This window comes from Thalassophryne amazonica, chromosome 8 (assembly GCF_902500255.1).
Source record: "Thalassophryne amazonica chromosome 8, fThaAma1.1, whole genome shotgun sequence".
Taxonomy (NCBI): Eukaryota; Metazoa; Chordata; class Actinopteri; order Batrachoidiformes; family Batrachoididae; genus Thalassophryne; species Thalassophryne amazonica.
The window spans coordinates 97,445,963-97,466,415 of record NC_047110.1 but is presented as its reverse complement, the minus strand read 5'-3'; the positions used below and the strand labels follow the sequence as shown (position 1 = coordinate 97,466,415).

At 46.1% G+C, this 20,453-nt stretch overlaps 1 protein-coding gene across 1 annotated transcript in view; it reads right to left on the bottom strand.

The window, feature by feature from the left end:
• Positions 1-19,696, bottom strand: part of wfdc1 (WAP four-disulfide core domain 1) — a 57,252-nt gene extending 37,556 nt beyond the window's left edge. The window contains exon 1 of the mRNA XM_034177033.1: positions 19,259-19,696. Within this exon, the coding sequence (XP_034032924.1) occupies positions 19,259-19,351 (93 nt within the window). The 5' untranslated portion in view covers positions 19,352-19,696. The remainder of the gene's footprint in view (positions 1-19,258) is intronic.
• Between the last annotated feature and the right edge of the window lie 757 nt (positions 19,697-20,453).

Here is a 20,453-nt window from a genome sequence, read left to right as displayed (position 1 = left end):
TCTACAATCTGGTGAGGTCATCAAACAATTTAAGGAGACAGATTGCCTTAAAATATTTGAAGATTTGTTGACTTAAATAACTGAAGCATGAGTACGTTATGGTCTGAGAACAGCTGAGGACCCGAGAGTAGAGAAAACACATTGATGGTAAAAGTTCAGTGTATTTATTTTCAACAGATAAAACTACGGAAACACAGCACTATGAGGAGTAGCAGCCCATACACTAATTGTCTCCAGGTGAAAACACTCACATGGGTTAACAGTTAACTGTTCTATCATGGAAGAAGTCAGTACATGTCAGAGCAGTATCTGTGAAAGAATGGTCACAGGGGTAAACCAGGAGTACAGGGAGAGGGTCAGTACACAGAGCACAGTCATACCAAACAGGAAGTCTGATAAGCATCATGTCAGCAGCTTCTACAAGGAGGCAGCGTGGGTCGGGCCTTTTATTGTGGCCAGCCTGAGGCACACCTGTGCAATAATCATGCTGTCTAATCAGGATGTTGATATGCCACACCTGTGAGGTGGGATGGATTATCTCAGCAAAGGAGAAGTGCTCACTAACACAGATTTAGACAGATTTGTGAACAATATTTGACAGAAGTAGGTCTTTTGTGTATATAGAAAAGTTTTAGATCTTTGAGTTCAGCTCATGAAAAATGGGAGCAAAAGCAAAACTGATGCTGTTTATATTTTTGTTCACTGTATGTTGACCTGAGTTCAAATCCCGCTCTTGCTACCTGTCTGTGTCCATGGACAAAACACTTAATCACATTGGTTTGCTGCTCTCCAGTCAGCGTGCCGACAGCCGGCTCATGTTTAACATTTGTGTCTGTCTGTGGTCCTGTTTATCTCTCTGGCTGCTTCTGTTTATCTGACTTATATCACTCTTGTGATCTCTCTTCCTGCCTTTTATCCATTTTATTCTTTATTTTTTTCTTTCTGCTAAACTCCTTCTTACTTTGTTTGGTGTTTGAAAAGCAGCAGCATGATGGGTGGCCATAAGGTTTTTTTTTTCTCAGCTGCTGTCTGCCTTTTTTGTCTGTCTCAGCTTTCAGTGTTCTCATGTTGTGGTTTTTGGGCAGTCAGTGAAGAAAAGCCACAAGAAACTCTGTCTAGCTGCATAACACAAGTTAGATCAGGCCTTTTTTGGCTCTGCACAGATTTTGGAGAGATACTGACATTTTTCTGCTTCTGAAAAAGAGATTTTAAAATATATTCATAAGCACAAACCAATTTTTGTATTATTGAAGAACAGCATATACTGAAACCAAAATGTCAAATTAAAATGTGATAGTTGTCAGCACCTGTTCACTTTCAGGGTCATTGTTCTTGAGACAATAATACATTAACATTTCCAAGTCAATGAGCATGTCTTGGAGTTCTTTTATGCCAGTTATTAAGACATAGAAACAGTGTAGTCCAAGTCAGGTTTTTGAGCAGGTGCTGGTGCCGTGCATGGTGTTTCCACCACACTATGTACCTGCCTTTGATGGCAAGTGAAATGTAATTATCTTCTTGGCTTTTTCACATTGTTGGGCTGCTTAACACTGAGGCACCTGTGTGCTGGATTGTGCTCAGAGAAACCTGCACCATGGCCAAAATGCCATAGCTGACATTCCCTGACAATGAATGAAATGCTCCTCTTGTGAGTTTTCCTAAAGCCCCTTTCACACCGGTGTGGCAGACCAAACGGGCGTGCCCCTAAAAATCGGTCCGCCTTTTGCATCTGCGCATGCGTCATTTTGGACCACAGCAGCACGTCTGAGGCGGAGTCTCTTCACCCTAGCAATCAATTGGATTAATGGGATTATTAACCATCAGATGATGAAGGTAAACCTCTTGAATCATTCTAAAGTCAGTTTAAGCAGAAACGGGGCCATTTTAAGCAGAAAATGAGGCGAAATTCTGTGAACGCATCAGCTAGCAGCTCATTTCAGATATCTGTCGCTGAGATAGATGGTGATTGGTGTTGAAGCAGAAACAAGGTGATAATCCATGAACAGCATCATCAGGGGGGGACAGATTGATTTTTAGGGGACCAATCGGTCTGTGACACTGGGCCTACGCAGAGTTGTGTAATGCAGCGTACAGACTACGCAGCTCTACACCGAGTTTATGCTGCCCTACATGGCAGCACGTTGAGGGATGCAGAAGGGTACACGAGATGGACACAAAAAATTAAACGTTAATTTTTTCTGTGTAGAGCAATGGACGCAGAAAGTATGTAGTTTTTCAGCAAGTCTGCACAACACTGCACTACTGTATATGCAATCTACACAACACTGTGCAACTGTACACATCCAAAAACCGAGTGTATCAGACAAACAGGCAGGGATGCATTCCAGCAGCTGGAGGAGAACAGGTGTATGTGTGTGTGTGGCTGCATGATACACGCAGCCTGTGCATGCTTACAACAGGTGATTGAACTGGTGCACTTGTGCATGCTCAGAACAGTAATCTAACTGGTGCAGGGGAGTGTGACGAAATGATCCATGCAGCCAATAGCGCCTGTGCGTGCTTACAAACAGGTGACGAACTGGTGAACGTGTGAGTGATCAGAACAGGTAATCTAACCGGCGCACAAGCATGTGATGAAATGATCCCTCAGTTGCATGTGTGTGTGTGTTCATAAAATGTCCGAACGAGCCATTGTGCGTGCATGAGCCGGTCTACGGCAAGGATGCATCCATCTACGAGGTCTATTAGAAAAGTATCCAACCTTATTATTTTTTTTCAAAAACCATATGGATTTGAATCACGTGTGATTACATCAGACATGCTTGAACCCTTGTGGGCATGCGAGAGTTTTTTTCACGCCTGTCGGTTACGTCATTCGCCTGTGGGCAGTCTTTGAGTGAGGAGTCGTCCACCCGCTCGTCGATTTTTTTCATGTTTAGGAATGGCTCAGAGACTGTTGCTTTGTTTGATAAAAAAATTTTCAAAACTGTAAGGCACAACTGAGTGGACACCATTCAATAAATTCAGCTGGTTTTCGGTAAAAATTTTAACGGCTGATGAGAGATTTTGGTCTGGTAGTGTCGCTTTAAGGACGGCCCACGGCGCCTGACGGCGATCTGCGCTTCGAGGTGGCAGCGTCTCGCGTTTCAAGTTGAAACTTCACATTTCAGGCTCTGTTGACGCAGTAAGTCGTCAGAGAACAGAGAACTTTCAGAAGAAGTCGGCATGAGGAGTTTATTCGGACATTCCATTGTTAACAGTCATTTTGTAATGAAAGAACGTGCGGGCAGAGTCGCATGTCGGGCTGGACCCGACCGCGGGGGGTCGCGACAGGAAAAACACCTCCGTTGGAAATCTTAACGGGCAAGTTGGAACATGCCCAAGCTGTTAAACAATTTCTCAGTTACTCACTTGTTGAAAGCCATTAAAGCCGCCTGAATTCTACAAATGGTTTTCAACACGGAGGTGTTTTTCCTGTCGCGGCGCACACAGATTTGCCGAGTCGTCACGGAAACGACGCGGCGAATTTGCGCGTACGTCTTTCATTAAAACAATGTCCTTAAACAGTGGAATGTCCGCATAAATTCCTCATGCCGGCCTCTTCTGAATCTTCTCTGTTCTCTCACGATGTCCTGGGTGAATTAAGCCTTAAATTAGGATGTTTTCAGCTCGAAACAGGCTGACGACAGCACCTGGAAGCGCTGCAGGACGTCCCGCTCCGTGGGAAGTCCTTACACCGACAGAAACACCCCATAATCTCTCATCAGCCGTTAAACCTTTCACAGAAAACCAGCTTAATTTCTCGAATAGTGTCCACTCGGATATTCCTCACAGGTCCAGAAAAATTTTTGATAAAGCAACGCGCGCCGTCTCGAGCAGCGTGTGAAACAAAGGAATTCAGCCGAGAGGGCGGGACCACATCTCACTCAACGCCTGCCCACAGGGAAATGACGTCACCGACACGCGTGAAAAAACTCACGCATGCGCACGAGGGTTCAAGCATGATTGGTGTAATCGCATGTCATTCAAATCCATATAGTTAAAAAAAAAAATAAAAGGGTCGGTTTATTATCTAAGAGACCTCGTACATGCACTTCAGTAATCCCATAATCAGAAAAACATGGTGTACATTCTTTCAATTCATAAATTGGATGTCAATCGAAATCCAGAGAACAGAAACAGCATCTCTCTCTCTCTCTCTCAGGAGAGAATGCCAAAACAAGAAATGGGATGTTTAAGTATGCTTGTGAGTTTAAATGGCAATATTTTCTTCTTTAAATTTTTTTTATTTTTTTTATTTTTTTTTTTTTTGGGACACACAACAGACTCTAAACTTTGTGATCTGATGTTACGAGCCCTGATGAGGCAGCAGTGTATCTCACTGTACGTCTGGAAATGTGAGTGCTGTGTTGTGAAAGTGTAGGAACACGGACCCACAACAGGGGCGCAAATGAACGGACAATGGAGGAAGTCAAATAATAACACTTTACTGTTGTGAATAAGCACAACAAACACAGCAGGTTACAATAATAGTCAATGGAGTCAATTCACAAAAATGTGTCGTGTGGGCAGGCTCGAAGATAAAAGACGTCTGTCCAAAGCAGAACCGGAACCACACGATTTCCTCCGCCACCGAACCCGGGAATACTGGAGCCGCCAAGTCCCGAACTCCCAGGTGGCCACTGCCTCCGCTTGTCGGATCTGGTACTGCTGGCGAGGAACAAAAACAGTTAGATGTGGGTGCGTCTGCACCCAGCAACACGTATGGTGGAAAACCACCTCCACCTCTCGTCGGAAAAAAGGAAACAGAATATCTGCTGTCCAACACACACAAGCAACAGATATTCACAGTCAGCTGAGAACGTTACCTCCTCGGTAGAGCGATATCTCGGCAAAGAGGTGGAGATGTCGTCTTGCTGATATACCACTGAAGATCAGATGATTGGTGACAGCTGTCGTAGGTGATAAGTGACAGCTGTCACCCCGGCTGCTCCTGTGAGGCGGCAGCGCCCTCTTGTGCCTGGAGCCCGCACTCCAGGCAGGGTGCCCTCTGGTGGTGGTGGGCCAGCAGTACCTCCTCTTCAGCGGCCCACACAACAGGACCCCCCCCCTCACCGGGCGCCTCCTGGCGCCCGACCAGGCTTGTCCGGGTGGCGGCGGTAGAAATCGGCCAGGAGGGCCGGGTCCAGGATGAAGCTCCTCTTCACCCAGGAGCGTTCTTCGGGTCCGTACCCCTCCCAGTCCACCAGATACTGGAAGCCCCGGCCCATCCTACGGACATCCAAGAGCCGGCGCACAGTCCAAGCCGGCTCGCCATCGATGATCCGGGCAGGAGGCGGTACCGGACCCGGAGCACAGAGGGGCGAGGTGTGATGTGGCTTTATCCGGGACACATGGAAAACAGGATGGATCCGCAGTGAGGCCGGAAGCTGAAGCTTCACTGCGGCCGGATTGATGACCTTAAGGATCTTGAAGGGACTGATGTAACGATCCTGCAGTTTGGGGAAATCCACTTTGAGGGGGATGTCCTTCGTCGACAACCATACCTCCTGCCCTGGCCGATACGCAGGGGCCGGGGTCCGCCGACGGTCTGCATGGACTCTTGCCCTCGTCCGGGCCTTTAGCAAAGCAGAACGGGCGGCGCGCCACACCCGACGGCACTTCCGCAGGTGGGCCTGGACCGAGGGCACACCGACCTCTCCCTCAACCACCGGAAACAGCGGGGGCTGGTACCCCAGACACACCTCAAAAGGAGAGAGGCCGGTGGCTGAAGACACCTGACTGTTATGGGCATACTCGATCCAGGCCAAATGGGTACTCCAGGCCGCCGGGTGCGCGGCCGTCACGCAGCGTAAGGCCTGTTCTACTTCCTGATTGGCCCGTTCTGCTTGCCCGTTGGTCTGAGGATGATACCCGGACGAGAGGCTCACCGTGGCCCCCAGTTCCCGGCAGAAGCTCCTCCAGACTTGCGAGGAGAACTGGGGACTGCAATCGGAGACGATGTCTGTTGGAATCCCATGCAGCCGGACGACGTGGTGGACCAGGAGGTCCGCTGTCTCCTGGGCAGTCGGGAGCTTCGGGAGGGCCATGAAGTGGGCCGACTTGGAGAATCGGTCCACTATCGTGAGGATGGTAGTGTTGCCCTGGGACGGTGGGAGGCCCGTGACAAAATCCAGGCCGATGTGGGACCAGGGGCGATGAGGCACAGGCAGCGGCTGGAGCAGTCCCGATGCCCTGCGGTAGTCAGCCTTGCCCCTGGCGCAGGTGGTGCAGGCTTGGATATAATCCCGGACGTCGGCCTCCAGGGACGCCCACCAGAAGCGCTGCCGGACAACTGCCACGGTTCGCACCCCCGGATGACAGGAGAACTTGGAGCCGTGACAGAAGTCCAGGACTGCAGCTCTGGCCTCTGGTGGGACGTGAAGTTTGTTCTTCGGCCCGGTTCCGGGTCCGGACTCCGTGCCAGGGCCTCCCGGATGGTTTTCTCTACGTCCCAGGTGAGGGTGGCCACGATAGCGGACTCCGGGATGATTGGTTCCGGTGGATCCGACAACTCCGTTTTGACTTCGTCTTCATGCACCCGGGACAAGGCATCCGATCTCTGGTTTTTGGTCCCGGGGCGATAGGTGATCCGGAAGTCAAAACGGCCGAAGAACAGTGGCCAGCGGGCTTGCCTGGGGTTCAGCCGCTTGGCAGTCCTGATATACTCCAGGTTCCGGTGGTCAATGAAAATCATGAACGGCACGGACGTTCCCTCCAACAGATGTCTCCACTCTTCAAGAGCCTCTTTCACCGCAAGGAGTTCTCGATTGCCGACGTCATAGTTCCGTTCGGCCGGGGTCAACCTGCGGGAGAAATAGGCACACGGGTGAAGGACCTTATTGGTCTCTCTGCTCTGGGATAGCATGGCTCCTATCCCTGAGTCCGAGGCGTCCACTTCAACCACAAACTGGCGACTAGGATCGGGCTGCACCAGAACGGGTGCAGACGAGAAGCGCCGTTTCAACTCCTTGAACGCGGCATCGCACCGATCCGACCAGGTGAAGGGGACTTTTGGAGAGGTCAGGGCTGTCAGGGGGCTAACTACCTGACTGTAGCCCTTAATGAACCTCCTGTAGAAATTCGCAAAGCCGAGGAACTGTTGCAGCTTCCTACGGCTGGTGGGTTGGGGCCAGTCTCTCACCGCCGCAACCTTGGAGCGACGGAGTTGGGGGAGATGATAAACCCCAGGAAGGACAAAGAAGTGCGGTGAAACTCACACTTCTCGCCCTTAACAAACAGCCGGTTCTCTAACAACCGCTGCAGGACCTGACGTACATGCTGGACATGGGTCTCAGGATCCGGAGAAAAGATGAGAATATCGTCCAGATATATGAAGACGAATCGGTGCAGGAAGTCCCGCAAGACGTCGTTAACCAAGGCTTGGAACGTCGCGGGGGCGTTGGTAAGGCCGAACGGCATGACCAGGTACTCAAAGTGACCTAATGGGTGTTGAATGCCGTCTTCCATTCGTCTCCCTTCCGGATCCGAACCAGGTGATACGCATTTCTAAGATCCAGCTTAGTAAAGATTTTGGCTCCATGCAGGGGGGTGAACACGGAATCTAATAATGGCAACGGGTATCGGTTGCGAACCATAATCTCATTCAGCCCCCTGTAATCAATACATGGACGAAGTCCGCCATCTTTCTTGCCCACAAAAAAGAAACCTGCCCCCATCGGGGAGGTGGAGTCCGGATCAGCCTGGCAGCTAATGAGTCCCGGATGTAGGTCTCCATTGATTCGCGCTCAGGTCGTGAGAGGTTGTACAGCCTGCTGGACGGCAACTCAGCGCCTGGAACCAAATCAATGGCACAATCGTACGGACGGTGCGGGGGAAGGGTGAGTGCCAGATCCTTGCTGAAGACGTCAGCAAGATCGTGGTACTCAACCGGCACTGCCGTCAGATTGGGAGGGACTTTGACCTCCTCCTTAGCCTGGGAAACGGGAGGAACCGAGGATCCTAAACACCCCCGATGGCAGGTTTCGCTCCACTGAACCACCACCCCAGACGGCCAATCGATCCGGGGATTGTGCTTTAACATCCATGGGATGCCCAAAATCACGCGGGAGGTAGAAGGAGTTACAAAAAACTCAATCTCCTCCCGGTGGTTTCCAGACACCCCCAGAGTTACTGGTTGTGTCGTGTGTGTGAGTAAAGGGAGGAGGGTGCCATCTAGTGCCCGCACCTGCAACGGCGAAGGAAGTGCCACCAGAGGGAGCCCTACCTCCTTTGCCCATCTGCTGTCTAGCAGATTCCCTTCTGACCCCGTGTCCACCAGTGCTCGGGCTTGAACGGTTAAATCCCTGCTCAGGATTGTGACTGGGAGTCGTGTGGCAATTTGTGTGTGTCTCACTTGAATGTCTTGACCCCCCCTTAGCCCAGTCTCTAAGGGCGAGTGTTGACGTTTTGGCCGTTTGGGGCAGTCTCTCTGTGTGTGCTCTGTTGAGCTGCAGAAGAAAACACTCTCCACGGATCAGCCTCCCCATTTTGGCCCTGTGCGTTTCCCTAACAACGTCAACAGGGGGAGCTGTTGCCCCACAAAGTGCTGCGGCTGTGGAGCGTGGGGAGGGCGGCCCCTTTTCGAACCCGGAAGGGAGAGGGGCGGCGCGTATCCGGTCACGACCTTCGCCTCGCTCCCGACGGCGTTCCTCTAACCGATTGTCTAATCGTATAACGAGATCAATAAGCCCGTCCAAATCCTGCGGTTCGTCCTTAGCCACCAGGCGCTCCTTCAGGACCAACGACAGTCCGTTTACGAAGGCGGCACGGAGGGCAGTGCTATTCCAGCCGGACCTCGCAGCCGCGATGCGGAAGTCGACTGCATAAGCAGCTGCGCTCCGGCGCCCCTGTCTCATTGACAGCAGCACGGCTGAAGCGATTTCTCCTCTATTTGGGTGATCGAACACTGTTCTGAATCCCCTCACAAACCCATCATACATCAGAAGGAGCCATGAATTTTGCTCCCAGAGCGCTGTAGCCCAAGCGCGTGCCTTACCGCGAAGCAGATTAATCACATAAGCTATCTTACTAGCATCAGTCGCGTACATGACGGGACGTTGTGCGAAGACGAGCGAACATTGCATAAGAAAGTCCGCGCACGTCTCCACACAACCCCCGTACGGCTCCGGAGGGCTTATGTATGCTTCAGGGGAAGGTGGGAGGGGTCGTTGAACGACCTGTGGAACGTCACTGTTGCACACAGGATCGACAGGAGGGGGAGCCGCAGCAGCGCCCTGAGGGCGCGCTTCCACCTGCGCGGCGAGAGCCTCCACCCTGCGGTTAAGGAGGACGTTCTGCTCGGTCATTAGATCCAACCGAGCCGTAAAAGCGGTGAGGATTCGCTGCAACTCACCGATCATGCCTCCTGCAGATGCCTGTGCGCCCTGCTCTTCCACTGGCCGTTCAACAGCCGGTTGACGCCCCTCGGGGTCCATGACGTTGGCCGAGATATCCTGTTGTGAAAGTGTAGGAACACGGACCCACAACAGGGGGCGCAAATGAACGGACAATGGAGGAAGTCAAATAACAACACTTTACTGTTGTGAATAAGCACAACAAACACAGCAGATTACAATAATAGTCAATGGAGTCAATTCACAAAAATGTGTCGTGTGGGCAGGCTCGAAGATAAAAGACGTCTGTCCAAAGCAGAACCGGAACCACACGATTTCCTCCGCCACCGAACCCCGGGAATACTGGAGCCGCCAAGTCCCGAACTCCCAGGTGGCCACTGCCTCCGCTTGTCGGATCTGGTACTGCTGGCGAGGAACAAAAACAGTTAGATGTGGGTGCGTCTGCACCCAGCAACACGTATGGTGGAAAACCACCTCCACCTCTCGTCGGAAAAAGGAAACAGAATATCTGCTGTCCAACACACACAAGCAACAGATATTCACAGTCAGCTGAGAACGTTACCTCCTCGGTAGAGCGATATCTCGGCAAAGAGGTGGAGATGTCGTCTTGCTGATATACCACTGAAGATCAGATGATTGGTGACAGCTGTCGTAGGTGATAAGTGACAGCTGTCACCCCGGCTGCTCCTGTGAGGCGGCAGCGCCCTCTTGTGCCTGGAGCCTGCACTCCAGGCAGGGTGCCCTCTGGTGGTGGTGGGCCAGCAGTACCTCCTCTTCAGCGGCCCACACAACATGCTGTTTGCTTTTCATGTACCATTTTGAGAATGGAGTGCATTTACACAATGCCACAAAACCCCCCCCAAGAAGTAGGCAGGAGTGGACTGTGAGAGGCAGAAAAGTAGCGGTGAGGGCAGTAAGCAAGACTAGGAACTCAACCATGTGGCATCATACGCCAGCCCACACAGGGACTACGCCAAATCTGTGCAATTTTTAGGTGTACTCGATACGCATCACAGTGCAACTGTATGCAAGTCCGGTATGAAAGGGGCTTAAGACCCCCATCACACTTAGTATGAATGAGCATGAGCCAGGCGGAATCAGGCAGAATGTCAAAAAAAAAAAAAAAAAAAAAAAAAATCTGGGGGAATAAGAATTACAGAAAATGGCTGTCCGAATACCCAGACTGCGCTCGGACCCGCCCCAACTGATTTGTGCACGTGCTGCGAGCATGAGCCTCTGAATGCTGTACAAATGTAGGTGGAACACATTAGGATTACCCAGACAACTGTCAAAATGCAATGAGACGATGACAAATGCACTTGCATTGCCGCCGTACAAGTGAGGTCCGATTGTGGGTGGGGGAAATGCAATCCAGCAGCACTCGAGGTGCGCTCGTGGTGCCTTCAGGTGCATTCAGGCCATTCAGCTGTGGTGAAACATGCCGAATGTCCCCCCGAATGCAATCAGAATGTCACAAATGCCGTTTTCATGCCGGCCGATTATTTTGAATGCAGTCAGACTGTGGTCAGACGGCATTTCAACTCCCATTCAAAAGTTTTTCCACTTCGACTGTGCCTCAAATGTTTTGAACATGTGCAAAACATTTCAGGTGGCCGCACGACTGTGCCAGACTGTTTAGACTGCGCTCAGAATGCTGTCGGATGGCCACGAATGCACCTCAACACTTCCTGAATGTGGGTCAAATTTTCATTCAGGCAGGATTTGGGCCTCTAGTATGATGGCGTATAAGTAACCATTCATCTGACATGAAGTCCGTTTAGAGGTAGCCAAGCATCCGCTAAAGAGACCTCATACCAAAGACATCCAGTCAGTGTCTTCAGTCACTGGTTTATGTCAAAGTCTCATAATCATACAGTAAGACAGGAAGCACAGGATGATAAAGATTTGGATTTGGCATTACCAAACACCTGTGTCCAGTGACCTCCTGACACATAATCTATTCAAAGGCAGCTCTTGATTTCAAAGGCTGTGGACTCAGTGACATGAATGTCACTCCAGTGATAAGTGAAGGTCCTTACAAGTTCAACGCTTTCACCCCATACTAGTCTAGGACCTAGCTTAGACATGTATGCATATCATTTATGAGAGATTAACTCCGGGACGAACAGCCCAAAAATGACCACACCCTTTTTCGTCCCGAGCATTACTTCAAATACAGCTGTATTTTCTAAACTGCAGCAGCTACAGATTTTTCAAGGTACTCAATATGCAATTGAAAAGGGTCATAGAATAGTGTAAAATTCCTCATTTTGATATTTTAAGAGAAAATCGCTAGAAAACATTTGGTCAAGCGACCTACATACAGTCCGGAATCATCACATAGTTAGTAATTTAAACTTTCTATGCTTAAATTATGTGCATACATGTTGGGAAATTTCCCTGATGATCTTTAAAACATTTAAGATCTCTAGATACTGCTGTTTGCTAAATAAACAAGTTTTTCTTTGTAATTAAATGCATATTCCATTGATGACAGTATGACTGAAAATAAAAATTTCATTATATTTCATTATAGTTGACCCACTTATTTTAGCCATTTTCTCTTAAAATATCAAATAGAAATGTTACACTTTTCTATGACCCTCCCAAATATGTATTGGTCATTCTGAACATTTTGAATACCTTGGAAAATCTATAGCTACTGCAGTTGTATTTGAAGTAATACTCTGGACTAAAAGGGGGTGTGGTCATTTTTGGGCTGTTTGTCCTGGATAGAGATTTTGTCACATATCCCAAGATATTCATTGGTGTCATATTAGTCTAGAATAGTTGATTTATCCTCTCCTAAATGATGTGCACACATCTCAACTAGGTCCTCTACTATACAGATAAATGTTTGATAGCTGAGGCCAGGAAGCCATTGAATATTAGAATTATATTAGAATATTATTATCCAGGTGAGTCACAAATGTGGACACTGTGATTCCTCACTCAGCTTCTTATGTGCTGCAATCAGGGCATCCATTGATTCCACATCATCACCTCTGAAGTCAAGGTCAGTAAATCTTTCCTCGCCAACAGAGGCAGCTAAGCCGCTGGATTCTATAACCTCAGCCAACAAAGTCAGCCAACCAGAGTATCCAGCTCTGAAATACCAAGTGACAGTGTGTTGGGTATTTTCTCCTCCAAACATTTTTAAAACCTTTAACAAGACAAACAGAGTCAAGAAACACCAGTGAGACAGAAAGTCAAATTTTACGCGCGGAGTGCGGCCAGGCTGTACACCAAGGCTACACTCAAGTCTGGCCTGCTTTTCCGCTCTTTTTATTAAGAGACGCCCTCATCACATAAACAAAAAACTTGTCCTAAGGGTGGGGGTGATGACGCAAGACAAGTTTCTTCCCGTAACATAAACGCATACGTCAATAAGTGCAGCTGTAAGGAAGGACACTTTCTTTTACACAGGTCAGCACATCTCGTTCGTCTGTTGCAGTTATCAGCTGTTCTGCATCTGCCTGAAGTGTCCTGTCCTTCACACTCCTTCACACTAAGCACCACATCACAACAGTCAAAACGTTCTCTTACTCCCAGTCGTTAGAGGCTGCGAAAACAAAGTTATATTATAATAATAAGTACATCCAGCCCTTCATTCCCAGCTCAGATTGACCCCAGAGTGCTAAAACAAAATTGAATTCTCAGGCTTGGTTAAGACAGGTGCAAAACAGCACAACACCGTTCTCATGAGAAAGAAGACAAAGCTAAAACAAGGTTGAATAACACATACATTCTCAGGGTGAAGTGCAAACAGCACAACACCGTTTTCATAAGAAAGAAGACGAAGGTACAAATGTTTAACAGTGATAACATATATATATATATATATATATATAAAATCCTTAACACAGTGCAAGAAAGAGATGAATGAGGCAAGTCAGTAAGACACACCTGACAGCTCTGAAGAAGTTCTGTGGGTGTGATTGAGGAAATGAGCATGGACAAGGCCTCTACTCGTGCTCGTGGTGTCTCAGAGTCAGAGAGGATTTGCTGAGAATTTCCTTGTTGTTTGAGATGATGCAATGAGGAACCTTTTGACTGCAAAACAGCAGGAATGAATTGCACATTGTTTTCTGCATGGAAAAAAATTATGCAGTGGTTTGTGTGCCAGTGACTTTGTGTTTTTTATTATGTGTATGTGTGAGTGTCTGGACATAGTTCATGCTGGCTCCAGTCTACATTCAGTATTATGCTGCTGACCAGCTGGATCACATCATCTGATTGGGATTAATCACGATGAGAGTTGCAAATACCAAACCGCCCCACAGACTGATCGACTACCGATAGTTTGTCCACCAAACTCCCCAAAAGTACTGTAGTTTTTGGACCATCAGAATGACAAACAGACACTCCAGGGTACAATAATACATCTCTGCCAAACTTTGAGCTGAAGGGTGAGCTGAGGCATTTCTCTTGTGCAACATCTGTAAATGTCAAACTCAACCAAACTTTCCTTTGAAGAGTTGATCCTGCTCAGACTTTGCTTAATCTGTAAATTATTTTGGTTTGCTTTGGAGTGTAAATTATATAGCTCACTTAAGCATAAACCAGCCAGATTCATCGATTAATGTTAGGAGCCCGTATCCTCTATATTTCAAAGAACAGTTTGACTTACACATAGTGAATTCAAGGCATTTATGTAGCACTATTTCATCTGATGCAGACACTCAAAGCACTTTACAATGATGCCTTATATTCACCTGTTCATACACCAATATCAGTGTGCTGCCATGAAAGATACTCAGCCACCAGGCTCAGTTTGTGAATAACGCAATATGCCCAAGTGACTTGATTTTCCTGACTAACGGGGAATTTGATCAAGGGTTGTCTGCAAACAAGCTCACCTCTCTAACATGTAGACCTAATGGACCATGAAGTTACTGCAGGTCTTGAGGGTACATTTAAAATAAGTAAATGAAAAGTCTTTGATTTTAAACTTTAAAATTACATTAAATTATTTGAATATGTTAAAAACATAACCAGAAGTAATAAATCAATGGGATTTAAATGAGTCAATATTCTTAATTTATCTGACCTATTTTAACCTATTTATACAATAAAATACCTCATATCCAGAGGTGGAAAACTTTGGCTTCTGGGAGTAAAAGTGCTGCCATGATGTGATTCTTACCTGTCCAACTAAAACAGGCGATTTCATTGATTTGCTCATTTACCTGCCTGAAGAGCTGAAATAATTACAATGAGCTGGTTTCGTGGGTGTATGGAACAAATATGTTGGACTTTTACTTACTGAAATCAAAGTTTTCCACCTGTGCTCCCAAACAATGTTAGAACATTTTTTTCCAACCATTCTTTATCAATGAGGGTAACAATCCTCTCTGTATCTACCCTGAACCAAAGTAATGTGCAAAGTACAAATAAAACTAAAACTATAGGGACATATTATTACAAATAAACAGTTAAACATTATCCCAAATGCTCATCTGTGTTAAACTCTAAAAAGTTACTTGATGTAAGACCTACTGCTACAGAAAACTGGAATCAAATTGAAACAAAATCATCAATGTTTTTAAGATATCCTATTTAAATACCATGACTAAATAATAATTTTGTGCAGCACTTATGATCATATACTGTATACCAGTAAATAATAAAATAGGAAATACATTAAATCAAAACAAAAAGTAAAAAAAAAAAAAAAAAAAGATAAAAATGGAACCATGTGACAACTTGTTCAAAACAAACTAAAACAACCTTAGCTTGATGAATGTTGGAAATGATGCAGCAAATTATGTAAAAATTATTTAAAAAATAGTCAGTGAAATCAGATTTTTTTAAATGATTGAGCCTATTTCCTAAAAAGGCACATCACTTTAAAAGTACACATCTGTACAGAAGTTATTTATTAATTCTTTGCACTTCTTTCTCACATTCCACTTTCATGCTGCACATAAAAAAGCAGCTGATTATTTCGTCTCAGTACGTCTGCCCCGACATGTCAGTGTGTTTGAAAACCATCTGAGGCTACCAACAGTTTAATTTATTGGATGTGGGGGACCTCCTGACAGGAAGACAGGAGCTAGCAGATGTTCAGAATCATGTGTGCTGTTTTGCACCATGTTACGTACTTGTTATTGCCAGCAGCAGTTGTGCATTTGAACAAATCTTAGCAGGGTTTGCACATGTTTATATATTTATTTATTTGCGTTTTGCACATCAATTTTTATGCTGGCCATCTTTTAGTGGTTTCTCCTGATGCTTGTTTTTAGAAGCTTGTGAGTGCCTGGTTGTGTCTGTGTTATACTTTTGTTTTGCATATGTTCTTCGTTAGTGTTTTCATTGTTATTGTTGTGCCTGACTAACATGGACACCCGTTTCTGTTTGCTGCAAGTCAAATCTACTTATGGTACAAATAAAGTCACCTGATCATGAACTTGTTATTTGATTGACATTACACAGGGAAACTTAAGAACGCGGTGTCCCACTTTGAAATCTGAAAACAACCCATCCACCCCTCCATCTTCTGATCCTGCTTATTTCTGTTAAGGGTCGGGGGAGACCACTTTAGCAGCAGTTGGTAGCTTCACCTGTTAAGTCCACTTAATGCACAATTACTGAGAAAATAAGTGGCTCTTAACGTTTAATGTCCACACCAAAGTAAATGGTAAATGGACTGCATTTATATAGCACTGTTCCATCTGCATCAAATGCTCCAAGCGCTTTACAATAATGCCTCACATTCACCCTGAGATTAGGGCGCTGCCAGTGCTACACACTGGGAGCAACTAGGGGATTAAGGACCTTGCTCAAGGGTCCTTAGTGATTTTCCAGTCAGGCTGGGATTTGAACCAAGGATCCTCTCGTACACAGAAAGGACCAGGATGGAAGTGAACCTGGGACCTTCTTATATGAGCCGGAGTTTTAAACCTCTGCTCAGGAGGACTTACACCAGAGTGTTCTTGGATGAGTCCTTTAAGCTTAAGAGTTAAAAGTTTTTATTGTCTCTACTCAGAGTGGTTTCAATTAGTGGAATAAGCTGACGTAATCACGCTGAAACTCTCCATGGACTAAAAAAGAGATAAATGTGGTGAAATTAATGATCAAATAAAGAAAGAAAGAAGATGTGAGCACAGACGAGATAGAAACATTGGACATGACAATACATCTGAAATATTTTTTCTGCTAAGAGTGCATCAATCCACAGTACAGCGCTTATGTTACGTGTGTGTGTGTGGTGCAAAAAAATGAAAGATTGAACATGCAAAGATGAAAGGGTTTAGAAGAAAAGACATAAACTCCGTCTGCACAGCTGTCTCAGCATGGTGCAATTACAGCAACTTTAAAGCCACGTCCAGCAAACAGGAGAGACCATGAGAAAAAAAAGAAAGAAAATAGGGTCGTACACTAAGAGACGGAACAAAAGGCAAGCTTGAAAGAGAGTGAATAGGTAACAAACACTATGAGAGAGTGAGAAAGAGAGAGCGGGAGCCAGGTCAGTGAGAGCATAATGTGGTCAGGAAGTGCAAACCCTGCAGCACAAGAGCTTACAGAGAAAGAGAATATGTGAGAGAGCGTGTGTGAGCACTACACCACAGGGAGTCACTGAGTTCAGAAGGTGGACTTGCTTGCACATTAACTTTTGGCCTAATAATCCACCTCAACTCATAGATGTTGACCATCCATCATGCTTTTCAGTTACATGTGTAAAACTGCTCCTGAACGTGCACATGTGATCTCGGGCATCGGCCCATCTGAATACAGCTGTGGTGATAAACAACACCAGAGCATGGAGCACGGGCATCACAGCACTGACACGACTGTTCAGTTTTAGTTCAAGTTCTGCTTTTCTGTTTCCTGTATCTTCAGCTTGTAAAAACTTTGTAAAAACCTTGTAACTGTTAGAATGGGCTAAGCAGTGGACCCCCCCCCCCCCTTTGAGTCTGGTCTGCTTGAGGTTTCTTCCTGAATATCATCAGAGGGAGTTTTTCCTTACCACTGTCGCCTGGGTGCTTGCTCTAGGGGTTGGTAAGGTTTGACCTTACTCGTGTAAAGCACCTTGAGGCAGTTTTGTTGTGATTTCCCGCTATAATAAATGAAATAAATTGAATTGAAATTGAATTTTACAATTTCTACAAGTATTACTACTGTGCATATTTGACTCACCTGCTTTTCTTGTGCACAGTGCGCATTGCAAAGTTCACGCTCTGCATGCAGATAAAAAAAAAAAAAAGCTATAACTATTGAGATTGGATACGTCTGTTTGTGCCTGTATGAGAGATATCCAGAGAACCTGCTGTGCACAAGAAGCCCGTGTCACTGCGTACCTCTGGACAAGCCGTCAGCCAATTCAATAAAAACATGTTTAGCTGACAGACTGAAGATATATAATAAAAAAGTGACTGTCAAGATGTATACATTCTTTCTTTTTCTTGGTTAGTGATGGTCATACATCTGGCCTGTTTATTGAGCGGCCACGCCCATCCCTCATTTAGATTGAGCTTTCTTATCCCGTGTTATTCAGTCAATAAATATTCCATTACTTCTCATTATTATACAGCATTTAATCTCATGGGAATAGGGCTAAACTCTGCAGTCTTTCAATGATATCCTTTATTATTCTTTCCCAAAACAAAAGTCACATTGTGTTGATGTCAACATGCTGAGGCCCTGAACATGGAGTGCTGCATGAGTGTATGGTGCCGGGGGGGTCATGCTCAGGCAGAGCCTAGCGTAAGTAAAAAAGAACTGGGGTTGTTTTGGTGTCAAGATGTTATACCACACCTCCAAGTGACTTCTTCAGTCCATCAAAGGAAGCACAGCCGATGACCGTCTTTGTGGTTGCTGTTAGCAACTCTTCAAGAAAACGATAACATTGTGTCCATTGTGAAACAATGTTATTTGGTTTTAGTGGAAACATTCTCACTCTGAAGAGTATAACTAGGGTGACTACATCAGTTTACTTTAAGATGCTTGGATGAGGGGTGAGATGCCTTCAAGACTAAACAAGCACTTTGTTGTAAAAGGACTGAAACACTGTTATTTACCAAAAGTGTCTCGAACAGGGCTGCCCACATTTGTTGCTAGAGGGCACCTGCCCTGCATGTTTTCATTTCTATCTGGTCTACTCACCTCTGATTGGCTGAGCACACCTGTCAGAGTTAGCTGTGCATGGAGCAGGGTGAGTGGAAAAACAAGTGCTCTTCAGATTAAGGCAGTCCTAGTCTAGAAACTAAAATAATTTTAAGGCCCATTCTCACGTTCATAGATAAGCATCAAAGAAAGTCACTGTTTGAAACCTTATCCATACCTTGGAAAACCATAGAGTGTCCGTGATAAACTGGGATTTTTTTGGTATGTTTTCAGGATGTTAATATATATATTTTATGGTCTTGATCTTTGACATACTTTATTAATCCCTTGCATTTCTGTGGAGACTGTAATGTTGTCATACATGTCCTGGCATCACTGTGAGGTTTTCTAGAAGCACCACTTTGTCCTAAAGTCACACCATGGACATGCTTTGGTTGTATTTGCACACATCATATGGTATGAGTCTTCACACTTTCAGTTGTCTTCAAATCGCACATGAGGTCACATTTTTGGTCAACCGTGATCTTCACACCTTTGTCACGGTTATAGACTATGACCTTCTGTGACACCTATCCATGAAAGAGAGAATAGGGCTTTACAAAGGTGGTAAGTGAACGAGCTACAATCACATTTTGGGCGTTGAGCTACACTTCTGAAGTCACCTTTCTCGCCTCCTACCTCATCCACAAATCTGTGGACCAGCTGTCTGCAGCCATGAGGTCCTGCAACACAACTGCTATTGTACGAGGATATTCTGAAGAGTCACTCAGCAGAGAGGAAAATCACATTCATGCCTCCACATATATAAAAGTCAAAGGTGAGGGTGATAGGCAGACCTTTTGGTTGAGTTCTCTTTTCCTGATTTGTCTGGCATCACTTCCTAAGGACAGGACCAACAGGGACAGCAGCAGCAGCACAGGTCCCGGCATGGTCGGTGTAATCCAACAGTTTTTTGTTCGGCTCCTTCTTTCTATTCTTCTTCCACTATTTCTGCCTGCTCTCTGTCTGCAGTTTGGAAGTCCTCTGTTGGAGCTTTTGCTCTGCTTTTCCAGCTGAAGAGTCTGCAGTGCTCATGTGCAGCCAGAGATTACACAAGCTCTCTCCTTCCAACAGGTCCTGCCTTTATATCCGCCGGAGGAACAGCGCATGGCAGGATGACAGAGAGAGAGGGAATGAATGGAAGCAGGAGAATAGTTTTGAGAGCAGAGGAGGGGAAAGGACAAACAGGCAGCTGGCCATGCATCAGTTGCTGAAATTATTGAAAGTGTCTGCTGGCACAGCGTGCACAAGCATGTGTGAGGGAGGAGGGAAAGACCTAAAATGAGGGAAGGAGGGAGGGAGGGACGGGAGCGTGCAGGGCAGTGACACAAGACCTCCTCCTCGTCAGTATGTTTCGTTGCAAATCTGGTGAGCTTTTTGTGAATTTGACTTAGGTCTGTCTGTCATTGTGTGATTGTGTCCCACAGCTTCAAATCCCGGACTGTGGACCTCTGTTGCACGTCTCTTCCAATCTATGTTTCCTGTCTTACTGTTCAGAAGTAAAGGCAGGAAAATCCCCCTACCTAAAAAAGTTATTTCTGTGTTGGACTGGGGCAAATTGCTGTAGGAGTGAAAATAAATTACTTTGCTATGTATTGTGGGTGGTAAATTTTTGTGGATTACAGAAGTGACGAATGACTGAGTGATTGTTATATTCAATGTGTGTGTGTGTGTGTGTGTGTCAATCTGAGGGGTGATTGAGAAGTTTTGAGCCTGACCCAAATAAAGTAGGGCATGGTTCTCCATCTTTTGCATTCTGAGAAAGCAACATTTCTTGAGAATGTGTGAAGTTTTGGCTCACTGGGTGCAATGTTGAGAATTGTTGGTCACTGAATATGTCTTGGACTTTATTTATATCAATTATGATGGAATACAAACAGTATGGGACTCTGTGGTAAATCTGTGTGGAGTAGATAGTTCTCAAAAACTGAGTATGCAAGAAAGAGAAGAGTGAGGAAAGCCACCAAGACACCCAGACAACCCAGAGGTTAT